The sequence below is a fragment of the Carassius auratus genome, chromosome 25, assembly GCF_003368295.1.
Source record: "Carassius auratus strain Wakin chromosome 25, ASM336829v1, whole genome shotgun sequence".
Lineage (NCBI taxonomy): Eukaryota > Metazoa > Chordata > Actinopteri > Cypriniformes > Cyprinidae > Carassius > Carassius auratus.
This window is the reverse complement of record NC_039267.1, coordinates 20,818,455-20,831,122: the sequence shown is the minus strand read 5'-3', so window position 1 is coordinate 20,831,122 and position 12,668 is coordinate 20,818,455. Positions and strand designations below refer to the sequence as shown.

Here is a 12,668-nt window from a genome sequence, read left to right as displayed (position 1 = left end):
GCACACCTGAAGGAAGTGGAGCCTCATTACCGCCGCTGTTTAAAAGCCCAACGCGCCTCTCCTCAGGAGACCGGTCTCTTCCCCGTGCATGCACACTGGTGTCCTCGTGGGTCCAGGAAGGGTGCGTTGAGGGACTCCCGCGCCACCAAGACGTGAGCTGCCGGACCCGCGATCCGGATGGGAACCGCACCCGTATACACGGCCGACGGGCCAGGATGCCGGGCCGTCCATCCCCTACCAGCGCCGCGGCCAACGAGAGAGACGCGGCCGCTAGGAGAAGCCGCCGCCCCTCGCGCCCCGGACCTAGGAGGGGGAGCGCGTGCGGCCGCCGGACTCCGCCCCTTGCCTGGACCCTTCCTTGATGAACACTGCCCGACCTACACAAACCCCGCAGCACGACGAGGACACCAGATTCCCTGTTATTTTGGACACTTTCCCCCTTTGGCCACTTTTATTCCCTTTGTTTTATGATTTCTGTTAATAAAAGCCTCTCCGAGGCCTGACGCCACGCCCACTGTGTCTGTCTTGTGCTCCTCCCGTGACAATATATATATATATATATATATATATATATATATATATATATATATATATATATATATATATATATATATATATATATGACATAATTGATACTTCTGTATAGTCACTTCGTTATTTCATTAAGAAAATAAAAGGGGTTGATGATCTCAGATTGGAAAATCAGGGTTTGAGCAAGTTATTAAAATTGAATGAAAGACTTCAAATATATTTTGAGTAACATACACCAGTAAATCCAGCACATTAAGGTGTAATAAGAATGTAAAGAGGGTCACATTTGACTCAATGTTGACTTTATGGCATCATTGGTTTAATATTACTAGTACACGTCAAATTATGGGGAGCTTACTTATGTGTCGTGATTCAACTGTGCTGTAGTGGAAGGTGACTGTAGGCTGTGTAGTTTGACAAGGTTCCTGTCAAGCACAGTTCACATTAATGGATGGTGTTTGGGGATGTTGGGTAATTTTTCTTTGACACAGTGTGGCTGTGGGCGACGTTGCTGTTGATTGCTTGTGCTCTACACAGACTGGAGAGTCGACCATACGGAGTTGTAGTAGAGTGGTTAAGACTCCTAGCTGGTTACGCAAATGTTGCAGACTCACTGTCAGGTGGGGATGACCACCTGGACAATTACTAACCGAAAAAAATTAGTAAGAACCCTTGTTGTGCCCTTTTGCAATGCACTTAACCCCAGGTTGCTCCCAAAGGACTCTAACTGCAATTAGTGTACTGGAAGTATCTTCAGATGCATCTGTTAATGGATAGTAGTGGGCTATTAATACTTTATTTGTTTGTGAGCGAAAGAGAGCAGGTGAGTTGAGGGTCCCGTAAGGTCCAGGAGCACCTGTATCTGTGTGTCTCTCACCCGAAATTCTAGACCGTGTGGATTCCTATTAAGATGACTGGATTTTCTGCAGATTTCACTGTACAAACGTAAAACTTGTCCACATCTTTAGAATCGTGAACTCCTACCCAAATCGTTCTTGCCTTTTTCCAAACAAAATCATCCAGTGGTTTGCTGGTGGCTCAGAGGGGCCCTAGTAGTCCTTCCCTAGTATGTGCCGTGGACCTTGGTGTTCAGATTCTTTGGGAAATCCCTCTCACTGTATCACTGTGGCTTTGAGAGTTTAGAAGCCCCTGACAGCCCTAGACCCTTGGCCCCTTAGCCCCCCTGGCTTTCCAAAATTGTAAGGAATGTGGTTTGGAACCACTGATGTCATGTACCAGACTTCCTTGAGCACAGCTGTCTGTTCAGCGTTTTCAACATTATCTAAATGAAATAATTGGAAGAAAATATCTTTGGTTGTATGGAATAATTTTTCATTCATTTCTTGGCTGTTTTCTCTGCAAACTTTAGTTGAGAATGTTGCTGCATTATTTGAATAAACTACAACTTCTCTGCAGTTAAGTGTAATTGGTGCATTTAAAATTTAGATTTCAGTTGGTCTAAAGTTTTTATAGTGTCATGTAAACTCTTCAGCTCCACTGAAATGATTCCAGTCAATTTTATTTTGCGAAACCGAAATAATTAATTTGTGTTTAAAATGTGTGTGATTGGTGTGTGTGTACATTACTACAACTACAATTGTTCTTAGCATTATGCTATTGCTCCAAAAGACAGAGGCGAGATGTGTTGTGCATGTGTACTTCATTCACCTTAAAGGAAAGCGTAGAAGCTTTACTGGGTTTGTCTTGATTTCGGACTCTATTCTTTTTTTTTTTTTTTTTTATCCCTATACATATGTTACATATATGTCAAAATTGTCTGTACTTTGCCAGAACGAGCTATGAAGTGAACCAGACTTTGCTGATAACAAAAGTCTGGCTTGTGTCAGACTTTTACAGTCTGTTAACCAACAGTCCCGCACATCAAACCTACTTGTTCTGGTTTGATGTCTGTCCAAATCATTTAGTCATCAGTCTTCACATCTGTCCTCTTGTGTTTTCCAGCAGCTGTTATTTCCTGTTTTCCAGTTTTCGCATGCCATACACCTGCCAAACACGGCTAGCTGAGCCTGACACGCAATAACTCACGCAACTGCCGTCCATCATTCTCCCAGCAGTCAGTCTAACCGGACACACATCGTTCCTCATCTGTTGCGTATGTCCTCAGGTGTGCACACTGTGCTGTTTGCCTTCTATCCGTCATATTTATAATGCTGTTTACCCTCGCCACAAGTGAACCCCTTTTAACATCCCATTGTTTTCACAACCCGTCAGAAGCATGCAGCCCATTTTTAGGTCATGACATGCCATTTGGGAAACGCAGAGATAAATCACATTGAATGGAGACTGTGATCCACAGACAGATCCTTCTGAAATAATTATCCACTCGCACTGACATTGGTTTCTGTCGTTCATGTGTGCCCTGTGGCTGTTTCAGAGTAGACTTATGCTGTCTATGTCTCAGTCTTATCACGTAATCACAGGCCCCAGTCAAGGTCTGCAGGCCCATAGGCTAAAACTGATTTAGATAAATAAGACCTGTTAGATGGAGTAGCGCTTCACAACTGACAAATAAGCCTATCTGTATGAATAAAACTGTGTCTGTGTGTCGTGGTCTCTGCCTAACATTTGGAGACTCGTAATTAAAATCATATAAATGTGAATGTTGCTTTTGACCATGTCAAAAGAGCTTATTTTATTTTTAGTTTGAAGCATGTGTGTATGACTGTAATTAAAACAGTCTGTCTGTCTAATTATATTTGTCTGTCTTATTCTATCTGTCTGTCTAATTATATTTGTCTCTGTCTGTCTGTCTAATTATATTTGTCTGTCTGTCTGTCTCCTGGTATGTCTGTCTGTTTATCTGTCTATCGGTATGTCTGTCTGTCTGTCTGTCTGTCTAATTATATTTGTCTGTCTGTCTATCTGTCTATCGGTCTATCGGTATGTCTGTCTGTCTGTCTGTCTGTCTGTCTATCGTTCTGTCTGTCTGTCTGTCTATCGGTATGTCTGTATCTGTCTGTCTATCTATCATTCTATCTGTCTGTCTGGCTGTCTATCGTTCTGTCTGTCTGTCTATCTATCGGTCTATCGGTATGTCTGTCTGTCTATCGTTCTGTCTGTCTGTCTGTCTGTCTATCGGTATGTCTGTATCTGTCTGTCTATCTATCATTCTATCTGTCTGTCTGTCTGTCTATCGTTCTGTCTGTCTGTCTATCTATCATTCTATCTGTCTGTCTGTCTGTCTATCGTTCTGTCTGTCTGTCTATCTATCGGTATGTCTGTATCTGTCTGTCTATCTATCATTCTATCTGTCTGTCTGTCTGTCTGTCTGTCTGTCTGTCTGTCTGTCTGTCTGTCTGTCTGTCTATCGGTCTATCGGTATGTCTGTCTGTCTATCTATCTATCTGTCTGTCTGTCTATCTATCTATCTATCTATCTGTCTGTCTGTCTGTCTATCTATCTATCTATCTATCTATCTATCTATCTATCTATCTATCTATCTATCTATCTATCTGTCTGTCTGTCTGTCTGTCTGTCTGTCTGTCTGTCTGTCTGTCTGTCTGTCTGTCTGTCTGTCTGTCTGTCTGTCTGTCTATCTTTCTATCTGTCTATCTGTCTATCTATTTATCGGTCTGTCTGTTTGTCTATCCATCTGTCTTTCTGTCTTTCTATCGGTCTGTCTCTCTATCTATCTATCTGTCTGTCTGTCTGTCTGTCTGTCTGTCTGTCTGTCTGTCTGTTTATCTATCTATCGGTCTGTCTGTTTGTCTATCGATCTGTCTTTCTATCGGTCTGTCTCTCTATCTATCGGTCTGTCCGTCTATCTGTCTGTCTATCTGTCTGTCTGTCTGTCTATCTTTCTATCTGTCTGTCTGTCTGTCTGTCTATCGATCTGTCTTTCTGTCTTTCTATCGGTCTGTCTGTCTATCTATCGGTCTGTCTGTCTGTCTGTCGGTCTGTCTGTCTATCTTTCTATCTGTCTATCTGTCTATCTATTTATCGGTCTGTCTGTTTGTCTATCCATCTGTCTTTCTGTCTTTCTATCGGTCTGTCTCTCTATCTATCGGTCTGTCCGTCTATCTGTCTGTCTGTCTGTCTGTCTATCTGTCTGTCTGTCTGTCTATCTTTCTATCTTTCTATCTGTCTGTCTGTCTGTTTATCTATCTAACGGTCTGTCTGTTTGTCTATCGATCTGTCTTTCTGTCTTTCTATCTGTCTGTCTGTCTGTCTGTCTGTCTGTCTGACTGTCTCTCTATCTCTCTGTCTCTCTATCTGTCTGTCTGTCTTATTCTATATGTCTGTCTAATTCTATCTATCTATCTATCTATCTATCTATCTGTCTGTCTGTCTGTCTGTCTGTCTCTCTCTCTCTCTATCTGTCTGTCTTATTCTAAATGTCTGTCTAATTCTATCTATCTATCTATCTATCTATCTATCTATCTATCTATCTATCTATCTATCTATCTATCTATCTATCTATCTATCTATCTATCTATCTATCTATCTATCTATCTATCTATCTATCTGTCTATCTATCTATCTATCTATCTGTCTGTCTGTCTGTCTGTCTGTCTGTCTATATATCTATCGGTCTGTCTATCTGTCTGTCTGTCTGTCTGTCTCTCTCTTTCTCTCTCTAACGCTCTCTATCTGTCTGTCTTATTCTATATGTCTGTCTAATTCTATCTGTCTGTCTGTCTTTCATTCTATTGAACATTCTATAATTCTATTAATTGTTCTGTCATGCTATTGTTCTATCGTTCCCTTTGTTTTAATTAAAGTGTATTTTGCCACACATTATGCTTGTGCATCATGTGCGTGTTTTGTATTGGGGTCATTAGATGGAAGCCAGTAATTCAGCTGTGGCATTTTGTTGGGTCAACACAACTTCATCATTTTTAATGTTACATTGATGGTCTTTAATAACCAAGTGTCCTAATTTTTGTTGGCGATATCGCTGAAACAAACATCTCTGGATATTAGTCAAGCCCCATTGGACAGTAATAATCTGATGAAAAGTGATGTTGAACAGTTATTGTATATCTAGCAGTCTGCAGTCGAGGGCGTATGACAAGACGAGACATGATTGCTCTGAAGTCTTTATAGTACAGTAGCCATCTAGAATCGTCTACGGCACTAATTGCACAGAGGCTGATTAGCAATTGTAAGTGGTTCGTGGACGTACTGTTGATAGGAGAAATGCTGAGAGGGTGCTTTTCCTGTTAACCTGGTGGTGTGCTGTACATGGCATAATTAAATTGCCCCATGTCTCCTAACCCCACTGTAATATTAGCAGAGTTTATACAGTCATTCATCAAAAAATCCTCATCAGAGATGCTGTACAGGACTAGCGAAACCTGCTAAGTTAGCACACAGCTGTTTGTGGTGAGAAGGAGACAGTGAACAGCCAGTGAAACAGACCTGAAATTGTCTTTATCAGCATTTAGCTGTATTAACTTACTAGTAATAAGGTGAACTAATAAGTGATCTGTCCTGTAGTTTTATAGTTTATTACATGGTTTCTAACAATAATTGTACATAAAATGCAAGAAGAGCGAGGCAACAGTGCAATAATGGACATTATGTTTTTTGCATGCACAATGAACTATTAAAATGCTGTGTAATAATGATGATAATGACGTTGACATTAATAGTAATAATAATAAAAATAATGATGATGGTGATGATGATGATACTACTACTAATACTAATACTAGTTGTAATAAAAACAATATATATATTTGTTTGATTGTTTATGGTTTTATGTATTTATAGTTTTATTTATTTATTGTGTGTGCCCGTACACTCAAACCTCAGACTTCCCACTGACTTTACCTCAGGAGAACTTGAGCTGACCTCTGACCAGTGAGACTCTGATCCTTCCTTTGTGGAGTGATTTATGTGTCTTCCTTCATATCGATCGTGTTCAGGTCTGATCAAAGGTGCACCTAAAAGCCAGCACTGAGAGACCATTATTGTGGATTCGGCTTTGCTCATACATTATTTATCTCCTTGAGCCTGTTCTATATGCCATTATGGACATTATGAAAGAAGGGAGCCACTGCCTTACCGTTTACTTAGTGTAAGCACAGGATACACGCAGGAGAGATCGGATACAGTCAGTGCGGAGGGTCATAAAAATGCCATAAAGAGGATATTGAGATGCTCTCCCGCCACAGAACGTGCAACATTCCCATTGGAAATGCGCCCCTGATTTAGGCAACAAGAGATTGAGTTGTTTTCTATGGCGTCTGTGAGATATAGTGGAGGTTTTGGGTGGGAAGTGATAGTGATGGATGCAGCTGGTATAAAAACTACTGCTTTCTCTTTTTCTGTCCCTCTTTCTCTAGCGCAAAGCCCGTGTCGAAGCCATGCCGCTGGATTTGGCTTCCTTGAGGAGTGTCCGAGAGTTTGCGGAGATCTTCAAAGCCAGGAAACTGTAAGTAATACACCGTACAACAGAATTGTAATACAATATTTCATTCCACACATGGATGAACGCTGGCTATTTAATCATAAATGGCGCTCCGCTCGCTCTGTCCTGAGAGCGGCCCCCCTCCTTCACCCGGCCCCTGGCTCCATTAACGAACTATCGCATCAAAGAAGGGGCCAAAAGGTCTTCCCTCTTTCATCGAGACCCCTCATCCCTCTCTGTGGTCAATAAATAAGTACCCGAACCTTAGCTATAATATAATTCCATCAATCGCAAAGCCAAAGATTAACAGTGTCCTAGTTGAATCAATTAGTGCTCCCAGCTTTCGGGAAGTTTAGTGGGATAAAAGTGGAACTGGCTTTTGAAAACACCGATAGATAGATCTCACACCCATGCTTAATAAATAAATAACTTTTCCATTATTTATTTATCACCCATTCATGTTGAATGTACAAAACAAACAAATAAGTAAATGTGTAATTGACTCATTTATAAATAATATGCTTTAAATCAATCAATCGGGGAATAATGATAAATTAATTAATTGAATTTAGCAATTTCACTTTGCAAGAAAAAAAATCTTTATATTACATTTTCATTCGTTTTTTCCTAAAGTAAATATTAAAATTAAAGTTAATAATAAAATGCACTTACATTTTTAAGTTCAGTCCCTCACTAAAAAGTATTAAGCCATCTGTTTTTGCAATGTAAGCATTATAAGAAAATGTGCCAATACACTTACCATGGTTTTCTTGGTCATGCTATACCTATATATTTAATTTTTATTTTATATTGTCAATTTTCCGCTCCCTGGCCTGGAAATGAATTTTGAATTATGGATGTCTTGAATTTGATTATATAGTGTTTCCCACAATTTGTTGTCATCCTATTACAAAATGTTATTTAATATTATGCCACGACGAAGCTTTTAACAGTTTAAGCATTTCTGCCTTCATATCAATGCAGGGTTTTCTAATTATTTTAATCTGTAAACATTCATTAATTTTTGGATGGTGATCAGTAATTAGGCTAATGAGGCATAATTATGATTTAATATAGACGTGTCTGGCATGTCTCTTGTGTGTCACTTCTGATGTTGTATCTTATACTGTAGTTATAAGGGGGAAAACGGTCTGTTGTGATTTTTGTATTTTAATATCATTTTAAATCAGTTATTTGTTCTTAGTGAAATTTTTAGAATTGGGTTCCTTTTTGTCCTCGTTCGCGGATCTTCCTCCTTGGTTTTAGTGCAGCACAGCTTCGACCTTCACAGCTCCATCAGCTCTCGATCCATATTAAGTGAGTTGCAGTATTAGAGGTGACGTCCTGGTTGTGTGGGGCGCGTGGAGGATCCGCCGGTGTCCCCGAGCCCTCGAGGGGCTGCAGGACTCATCTGGCCCCTGGCCGGCCCCGGGGCAACGGCAGCAGCTTGGTCAGCAGTCAGACCCCTGGAGGTGACCCCCACCCTGTCCCAGAGCCAAACCCCTCCACCCACCTCCAGTCCATCTAAGTTTCATAAACGCTTATTTTCCCACACGCTGGAAGCTGTAAAATGCTTTGACCATGGCTCCTCATTACAGGATCTCTGAGCATTGTTTCCCAAAGTGACCCTGAGAAAGATGTGTTTTGGGATCCTTTCCTACAGCTTACATAGGCATCTACTTTCTAAGGCACTATCCTTACAGAAACAGTAGATGTGAAGCGCACAGGCAGCTTGATTTCATTGATTCTGCAAGAGTTCACTGTTATTTGTGAAAATAACAATGCACTCATACAGGCATAAAAAAACAGTGCAATGCTGTCTTTGTGTACTTTTGGGTTTGTGCACTTTTGCATAAACTAAAAAAGTACACAAACCATTTTGCCTCAGAATTTGTTTGGCTTTGCCTTTTGTTTTGTTTCGTCCTGCTTTATACTTGTTTTGTATTTATTTGTCTTGTTTTGTTTTTCTATATATTTTGCTTTGCCTTGCTGTTTTGTTTTGTATTTTGTTTATTTTATTTATTTATTTTGTTTTTGTTCTGTTTTGCTTTTTGGTTTAGCATTCCGCTTTTTCTACTATTTGTTTTTTGTCTTATTTTGGTTTGTTCTTTTGTTTTCCTTTTTTATTCTGTTTTGATTTGATTATGCTCCTTTGTGTTTTTTTTTCTTGTGTTGCTTTGTTCTGTATTTTTGTTTAGCTTTCTGTAGTTTTATTTGACTTTTTTGTGTTTTGCGTTGCATTATTTTATTTTGTTTTGCTCTTTGTTTTTGTACTGTTCTTTTTTGCTCTTTTTGATTCCTTTTATATGTTTTGTTTTGTTTTGCTTTGCTTTTAGTTGTTTTTGTTTTGCTTTTTGCATTTTGTTTTGTTTGGTCTCAGAATGTATTTGAAACAGGGCCTAGGGTAATATGGAGTGTGCAACTTAGAATGGCTTAAAAGTGTGTACAGAGCAACACTGGATCTGTAATTTTTAATTTTTGGTGTGCGTGTGTGTGTGCATGTGCATCTACTGTATACATTTTCCATGTATGTCATGGCTTGTTAGTTTAAGTGACAGTTCAGGGTTGTGGAAATCCCATGTCTGTGCCTCGGCCTTCCAAACACATCTGGGCTGGTCAGCTCTTAATAAAAGCTGTTAGCCTTTAATAAAAGGGAGAGATTAACCTATTAGTTTGGGACCCAAAGCATTTATTTGGCCCATTGGCCTATAGTTAGTGTGGAGATCAGTTCAAACTCTGGACTGGATGGTGAGAGGACTTTCTTCCTGATGCTTTGAACCAAAATGGACTTTGGTTTTTCTGTTCTTAAGATAGTCACTAGCGAAGGGTTTGTGATGCTACTTTGTTTTTGCATTCTGTTTTTGTTTTGTTATATTTATGCTTTATTTATTTGTTTGTTTAACATATATATATATATATATATATATATATATATATATTAACGTTTGGGTGCTGTTTTGAGTTGTGTTTTTCCTTGGCATTGCTTGTTTTTTTGTTTTTTTGTTCTTTAGCTTTCCTCTAGGGAGACACTGAAATTAAAAATAAAATAAAATTCAAATTTAATTTTTTTTAAATTTAAGTTAAATAAAAAAAAAATAATAAAAAAATTATATTATATTTAAAAATATAATAATTATTACTACTGCTGTGAAACGATTAATCGTGATTAATGAAATGCAAAATAACAGTTTTTGTTTACATAATATGTGTGTACTGTGTATATTTGTTTTGTATATATAAATACACACAAACACACACACATTATATTTTTAAGATAAATATGTTTGTATCTCGTCTGTAAAGCCGGTTCTCTAATCAGTGGTAAATCAGGTGCGTGATTTCACATAGGGCAGCTGTTACTACACAGAGCCTTTGTTAACAGAGAAGCTGCACAAATCCACGTTCATTTTCAGCGTTTATTTGCGCAAACTTCATGAGAGTTTATATATACAAAATAAATATGCACAGTACACACACATATATATTGTGTAAACGAAAACTTTTATTTTGAATGCGATTAATCGCGATTAATTGTATAACAGCACTAATTATTAAAAAGCATTTTTGGTTTCGGTTTTCGGCTCAGAATTTACATTTTGGTGCATCACTACTTTCGCTTGTTTTGTTTATGTTTGTTTTGATTAGCATTCTGTTTTTTTTTTCTTTGTTCTGTTTTTAGTTTAGTCTTGATTAGCGTTTCAGTTAGTCACGTGACATTTTTCTTTCAGTTGATTGGCTAAAACAAACCTAGGGTCTCAGGTTTTATTTGAATACTAAAGATAGGTGTTTTTAAAGCGGCATTTAACCTTTAGAGTGACCTCATCTGCTTTTCAGTGCTTTTTCATACACACCTCATGCTCATGTAACCCAGACCACCGTGATCTTACTCGAGCGAGTGAGTGAATGAATGAATGAATATCCTCTCTCTCCCTTGCCAAGGTTGTATTTCTTCATTAGCTGCTCCCTGGCTGTGTGTGTGTGTGTGTGTGAGTCCCAGAGGAGGTGGAGTAGATTAATTCTCATCAGGATGGAGAGGTGCTCAGGTGTGAATGGCAGCAGGCAGCTGGTGAGTCCACACCACGCCTCCCTGTTTCTGCTTCTGTCGAGATGTCTGCAGGCACACACACATTAACAATTACTGCCATTGGAGCTTAATTCAATCACAGCTGCTTTTGCCACTTTTCTGTAGCCTTTCTTTTCTTTTGTAGCCGTTTGTAAACCCCAATCTTACCTTGCCCCCTCCCTCATTTATTTTCTTTCTCCTCTCCCTCCTGTTCTCTTTGTTCTTCGCCCTCAGTATGTTCAGGTAGGCGCAGGAAACATATTTCCATGTACTTATCATTCCTTTGTTCTCGTCGGGTTTTTGTAGTGTTTAATTAACTCAGTCACACGACATACGCTGTGAAGTGAAGTTGATCGCCTATGATGTTTAATCCCGCCAAGCGTTCGCTGTGTATTGATTGCTTGTGGACAAATTCCTGACTCAAGGTGTTCAAACCAAGAGCAATGCAATGAAGTGACAAAGATATGCTACAAAAATATGCCAGCAAATATCCTCGCCAAAACTAGTTATGCACCATTTCTTTTCGGTCCCTGAGAAAAGTTTGCATACTTATTTCAGTCAAGTTCACTACGGTAAAACGCATGCTTTATTGCGGTAATATTGTATTGCTAAGCTAACAATGAATCACACACAATGACAAAAAAAATCACACACACTTATTATTTTGTGGATTGTGTTATTTAGAATAAGTTAAATAGTTGTATTACTAATGTCCATGTTTATATGGACATCAGTAAACTAATTATTTACCTTATTCTAAATAAATAAAAATCGAGCAACCGTAATTTTACGAAGCTACGAGAATACTTTTTGTGCGTAAAGAAAACAAAAATAATGACTTTAATCAACAATTTGTCTCCTCCGTGTCAAACTACTTCGCCATTTTGGAGAGTATCACATACTGTACATAAACAATGTACGCAACGTATGTACGCGTAAACATAGTTTACGTTCGGAGCTTAAACAATAACAGCATAAACAATGTAAACAATACAATGTACATATGTTGCATTTGTTGTTTGAAGTTTTGTTTTTCTTACTGATTAGAAACCCTTTGTAGTGAGGAAAAAATTAATTAATTAATAGCAAAGCGGTCCATAGTTGTACGTCGTTTATTTTTAACATCTCATTGCCTATAAAGTCTTTCCTCCACAGACACGTGGCTTTAGTAACGAGCGCATGCTTGTGGGTGCTGTCTGTTTATCTGTGTCTGTCTATTTTAAAGCATCTCTCTGTTAGCCACACATTTTATTCGGCTGCCCATAAACGCGCGTGGCCCCTTAATGACGGCCGGTCGGAGTGGAGGGAGACAAAAGCAATCATTCTTTTATGGGCAGAGATTATTCTGAGGTCAGAGGTCGTGCCCTGGGGGTTCTTTAAAGTAAGTATGGAGCGTTATTCCTCCCCGTCCGGTCGTTACCGCCCCCGCTCGCCCCGACACGTAAATTGCACATTTGCGGAAGACCCCCCTGATTGCATTAATAAGTTTAAAGGGAGTTTTTACATTATGTGGGCTAAGCTATTAAAACCATTTGTTAGCTTTTTGCTTATGAAGACACGGCCGGCGGGGGGGCGGCTCAGAGCGAGCGCTGCGAGTTGTTAAATCATACGACACAACAGCAGCATTAGCATGCAAACAACAACGCTTCTTCCCACTGAGAGCCGTTTCCAGATCGACCCGAGAAATTACATTTTAGG

The 12,668-nt window shown here is 39.2% G+C and overlaps 1 protein-coding gene across 3 annotated transcripts in view; it reads left to right on the top strand.

The window, feature by feature from the left end:
* The window catches only part of LOC113043774 (WW domain-containing oxidoreductase-like), a 201,877-nt gene that overhangs the window by 44,771 nt on the left and 144,438 nt on the right, over positions 1-12,668 (top strand). For all 3 annotated transcript variants that reach the window (XM_026203363.1, XM_026203365.1, XM_026203364.1), the window contains exon 6: positions 6,843-6,931. In XM_026203363.1, the coding sequence (XP_026059148.1) occupies positions 6,843-6,931 (89 nt within the window). The remainder of the gene's footprint in view (positions 1-6,842; positions 6,932-12,668) is intronic.